This window comes from Dendrobates tinctorius, unplaced genomic scaffold (genome assembly GCF_039654945.1).
Source record: "Dendrobates tinctorius isolate UK_male_01 unplaced genomic scaffold, ASM3965494v1 ptg000213l, whole genome shotgun sequence".
NCBI lineage: Eukaryota > Metazoa > Chordata > Amphibia > Anura > Dendrobatidae > Dendrobates > Dendrobates tinctorius.
Window position 1 is genome coordinate 1,991,471 of NW_027361880.1, and position 5,734 is coordinate 1,997,204.

The window sequence follows — 5,734 nt, forward strand, 5'->3', positions numbered from 1 at the left end:
GGCCACGGACCGGGTCGCCGCCACCGTGACACCGTCCCCCATTGAAGTCGACGGGCCCGGTACCGAGTACCCCCAGGCCCCGCAGGGCGCTCCATCTGCCTTCCAGGAGGCTGCATATCCTGGTCTCTGTGTCTTGGTTCTAACTTTGTGTTTACTTGTCCTTCTGCCTGGCAGGAGGCAGAATATCCTAGTCCTTGAGTCTTTGTCCCTGTACCTTGTCTGAACTCTGTCCTTCCCCTGCCTCCTTGTCTTTGGCTTCCTTCCCTGCTTTGCCTTTCCCTGTGTCCTCCCTGTCCTTGCTCTGCACCCTTGCAGCTCTGCCTGCTCTGCACCCTTGCAGCTCTGCCTGCTCTGCACCCTTGCAGCTCTGCCTGCTCAGCACCCTTGCAGCTCTGCCTGCTCTGCTCCTGCTGCTGCAGAACCTCTTGCTGCAGCTTCTTTCCACAGACCTTGTGGTTCAGCTTGCTCTGCTGCTGCAGAACTTCTTGCTGCAGCTTCTTTCCACAGACCTTGTGGTTCAGCTTTGCTTTGCTGCTGCAGAACCTCTTGCGGCAGGTTCTCTCCACAGACCTTAGGGTTCAGCTTTGCTCCGCTCCTGCTGCCGCTGCAGGACCTCTTGCTGCAGCTTCTCTCCGCAGACCTTGTGGTTCAGCTTTACTCCTGCTGCTCTGCCTACTCCACACTCCTGCGGTTCCACCTACTCCGCACTCCTGCCTGTATCCATACCTACACCTCCTGTGTGAACAGGTCCAAAACCTGTTCCTTCACATTCCACTCCTTCTTGCCTGTATCCGTACCTGCACCCACTGTGTGAACAGGTCCAAACCTGTTCCTTCATGTTCCAGTCCTTCATGTCTATACCGATACCTGCACCTGCTGTGTGAACAGGCCCCTACCTGTTTCTTCTCATACCACGCCAGCCCGCCCTGTGTCTCAAGCCGTGCCTGCCTGTCCTGTGTCTCAAGCCATGCCCGCCTTTCCTGTGTCTCCAAGCCGTGCCTGCTTGCCCTGTGTCTCAAAGCCATGCCCGCTTGCCCTGTCTCTCCAAGCCGTGCCTGCTTGCCCTGTGTCTCCAAGCCATGCCTGCTTGCCCTGTGTCTCCAAGCTGTGCCTGCTTGCACTGTGTCTCCAGCCGTGCCCGCTTGCCCTGTGTCTCCAAGCCGTGCCTGCTTGCCCAGTGTCTCAGCCTACCTGTCACGTGCACCTGACCAGGTGTCCTGTCCCCAAGTGGGATCAGCAGTCACAGCCAGACAACACCCTGGAGTGGCACCTGGCAGCTGCCTGCCACACAACCCTGACCTCACCATTGGAGGCTCCAGAGAAGACCAAGGCAGCTGTCTTAGTCACGCCACTTCCAGGGTAGTCTGGTCTGTGGCACAGTGGGGCCACAACCCCCCGACTCACGCCAACCAGCCAAGGCACAAGCGTGACACTTGTCAGCAGAGGGAAGCATGAATTGCTCTAAAATCTCCTGGTAGACCTCTGTGCTGACTTTGGTTTTGATAAAACACAGTGGACCTACACCAGCAGATGACATAGCTCCCCAAACCATCACTGATTGTGGAAACTTCACACTAGACCTAGCTTGGATTGTGTCCCTCTCCACTCTTCCACAAGACTCTGGGACCTTTATTTCCAAATGAAATGCAAAGTTTACTTTCATCTGAAAACAACACCTTGGACCACTGAGCAACAGTCCAGTTCTTTTTCTCCTTGGCCCAGGTAAGACGCTTCTGGCGTTGTCTATTGGTCATGAGTGGTTTGACACAAGGAATGCAACACATGTAGCTCATGTCCTGGATACATCTGTGTGTGGTGGCTCTTAAAGCAATGACTCCAGTAGCAGTCCACTCCTTGTGAATCTCCTCCAAATTTTTGAATGGCCTTTCCGTAACATTCCTTTCAAGGTTGTGGTTATCCCGGCTTGTGCACCTTTTTCTATCCACTTTTTCCATTAATATGCTTGGATGCAGCACTCTGTGAACAATCAGCTTCTTTGGCAATGACCTTTTCTGGCTTACCCTCCTTATGGATTGTGTCAATGACTGCTTTATGGCTATCTGTCAAGTCAGCAGTCTTCCACATGATTGTGTAGCCTACTGAAAAAGACTACAGGACCTTTTAAAATGCTTAGGAAGTCTTTGCAGGTGTGTTTTGTTAATTATTCTAATTTACTGAGATAATGACTTTTGGGTATTCATTGGCTGTAAGCCATAATCATCAACATTAACAGAAATAAACACTTAAAATAGATCACTCTGTCTGTAATGACTCTATATAATATGAGTTTCACTTTTGTATTGAAGAACTGAAATAAATTAACTTTTTGATGATATTTGAATTTTGTGAGAAACACCTGTATGTGTATACATGTGTATTGAAAAATTATGCACATTTTTTATTCATTTCACATTGTTTACTGAGAGTCTTTTAATCATTATTAGTTACTTTATATGATAAATCATAGATTAGTTAATATTATATGAAATGGTGCTAACACATTTTTTTAATGCATTTCTTAATTCTAGATTTCTTAAACTGTATACTATGGGATTCAATAATGGAGTGACCACAAGGTACAGCAGAGATAGTATTTTGCTAACATTAAATGACTGTCCACTTGAAGGAACCACATACATAATAATTAATGTTCCATAATACATGCATACTACGATCAGGTGGGAACTGCAAGTGGAAAATGTTTTAGTTCTCTCCTTTGATGTAGTCATTGAAAGAATAGTAAGGATAATCTTAAAGTAAGACCAGATAATGGCTACAAATGGCCATAATGTTATGAAAAATGAAAATACAAGGGCTTCCACTCTAACTTCAGTGGTGTCTGAACAAGAAAGGCTTAAGATAGGCTCTCGATCACAGAAGTAGTGATTAATTTCTCTAGTGCCACAAAATTGCAGTCTGCTCATTAGGATAATTGTTCCAATAGTAGCCATTAAACCAACCAACCAAACACACGATGAAAGCCCAACACAAAATCTTTGGTCCATGATGGAGGTATAATGCAGAGGACTGCAGATGGCCAAGTAACGATCATACGCCATTACAGCAAGAAGAAGGCATTCAGTGGTTGCTGCAGTGCCAAAAAAGTAAAACTGTACGAGGCACGCTGAAACTGAAATTAGACCTTGATCTGCTAATAATAAATATAGCATGTTTGGTGTAATATTTGTGGTCAAAAGAATTTCACATACAGAAAGATTGCTAAGGAAAAAATACATGGGACTGTTAAACTGTTTACATGCAAATACCAAAGTTATAATTAGAGAGTTTCCAGAAATTGTAAAGACGTAGCTTATAAGGAAGACAAGAAATAGAAGGATTTTAAATGTGCGAGATACTTCAAATCCAATCATCATAAATTCGCCAACGTTGATATCTGTCTTGTTAGATGGCATTTTCTGGCAAACAAAAAAAAAATGTCATTAAATAAATAACCGTTTGTACTTGATTTCTTTTGTTTTGATTAATCATAACTCATGAAAAAATCACACATTTTCCTGCCTCCCAACAATCCCATTATTGCAGGACTGTGGGATGAGTGAGAGGCAGTTTTTGCAGATCTACCTTACCTAAAACAAACATTTGTGGGAACATTTTGGAGGATTTCCAATTTCTTTTTATCTCTTGAAGAATGTTAAAAGTTTCGTCTTTGCAAGAATTTACAGCTTTAAAAAGTAAAAAAATGTGCACACTTTCCTGACAAAATATAATCCAAATCATTCTGATATGATCAAAACCTAACAAACTATTCTGATGGATGCAGGTGTAGGGAAGGTGACCTGATGGACAGACTAGTCAGAGAGAAGAAGGAAAGGTTTGCACAGCGTAGGTAGGTGTCAGTTATTACAGTGGGAAACAGCTAGGAAAGTGTAGTGGACGTGCAATACCTGGGTTGACCATTAGAGGGCAGGGAGGAGTGTGAGCAAAGGACTTGACAGCACCTTAGGGCTTAGGAAACCGTTGGTCATGGGAGCGGAGTTACAGGGAACCGGGTTGGTATAAATACTGAGGGAGGGTTCCAGAAGGTTCCAGTCCCCAGGGGGAGCTCAAGTGATAGGAGAACTGCGACAGTTTGGGACTCTGAGGAAAACCAACCCAGGGGGACTGAGGAGAGAGAACGTCAGGGGGGTGGTCCTGACAGGAATACCGCAATATAGACGAGACACAGAAGTTATTTTAGCGAGGCACAGAGGTTACGGATACCGTTTTAAGGAAGACGTTGCGACCAGTGAAATTACTGTTGGTACGGACCAAAGGCGGCCACAGTGACGGACCTGTCAAAAGCGTCAACAAGAGTGAAGGGACGGGGCGTATATACACCTCCCTGGTGAAAGTACGGTGTTCTGTGAAGTATTGTAACCGGTGAGCCTCGAAGGGAATTGCGGAGTGCTGTGAGGCTGTCAGGCGGACAGCGAGCGAATAAACTTGGACCTGTTGTACCCGAAAACGGCTTCTACTTGTCTCTGTTCGTCTCTGCGTGGTATGATGAGGTACCACCCCCCCAGCTTGGCCCGCACCTCTACATTTGGCGTAGTCGGCAGGATCGCCGCCGCTAATACCCCATCTTCTGCGGCAGGCCTGCCTCAAATAATGGAAAGGAACTTGGACTGTGCTGCTTGGAATAAAGACACCTGTGGATTACAAATAACTGACCTGTGGAATATGGATTGGAAGTGCTGTGACGGATCTGCGTGGTCAGCAGAGGATCCGGGGCGGTACCAGGTACTGTGCAGTATGGCGGTGTTGCTTCAGCGCAGAGGAGAAGTCCGGGTGTTTGCAGTAGTTCAGAATGGACTGGGACCCCCTCCAACGTACCCCAAAGGGAAGCAGTCTGTGCCCAGAGAACGACGCTTCCATGTATTGGACCCCGACAGGTGGGTGGAGAGGCCTGCCAACGCCCCACCCCACAGAGGGAGTGACACCAAGGAAAAGCTGGGGTGCGGCTGCTTGGCGCCATTTGATTGCTGCCCACCGGTCGGTATGAGACGCTGCAGGTGTCGGGGCATTGGCCACCTGGAGTGGCAATGGCGGCGAGAGAATGAACTGTGCCAGAAAACGTCATCCTCGGGTCCCTGGGCAAGAAGCGGAGCTGGTGCAGAGCCCGTGCGGAGCCAGAAGGGGCGGCCGCCATTGATACCGGCGGAGAACTTCCCCGTGGAGCTCCTGAGCCTGGAGGCTAGGCCCGCTGAACACCGAGTTGGAGAGCGGAGACTGCGGGAGGAGCCGCGTGGTGACGTGACGGAGGCCGTGGCGCCGGAGAAGGTGAGAGTTCCCCCGGCTCTGCCGGCGGCTTCACAAGCGGCCCCTATCATTCTGCCACAGCACGCAGTCTCGAGCGTACCGAAAGGTCTGGCTGCAGAGGGCCCTATGGTATACGCAGAGTTGAGCGAGGCCCCTACCCCCGTCCCTGAGCCATCCCGCCCAGAGTCACCAGGGCGGAGCTCGTTTGCAGAAGACGCGGCTGCGCTCCCTTGGCCGGAAAAAGCTCCATCACCAGAACCGGCCGTCACTCCGGCCCTGCTGGAAGTTTTGGATGCGGCCTACCCTGCGGCCACGGTTATGCCAGCATTAGAACCGGCTGCGGCCTGTTTGACAGGCCCTGTGGACCAGCTCTCCGGAAACACGGCTGCTCCCATCCTCCAGCCGGCCCCAGCAGCTGCTGGGTCGCAGAAACCATCGGCCGCCTCTGCCCCACGCCCCTTTCTTGGCAAGGTCC

At 49.3% G+C, this 5,734-nt stretch overlaps 1 protein-coding gene across 1 annotated transcript; it reads right to left on the reverse strand.

The window, feature by feature from the left end:
- Positions 1 to 2,468: 2,468 nt before the first annotated feature.
- Positions 2,469 to 3,371, reverse strand: LOC141058660 (olfactory receptor 5AS1-like). Its single transcript, XM_073554850.1, has one exon. It carries the CDS (start codon positions 3,369 to 3,371, stop codon positions 2,469 to 2,471), a length of 903 nt encoding a protein of 300 aa, XP_073410951.1.
- Between the last annotated feature and the right edge of the window lie 2,363 nt (positions 3,372 to 5,734).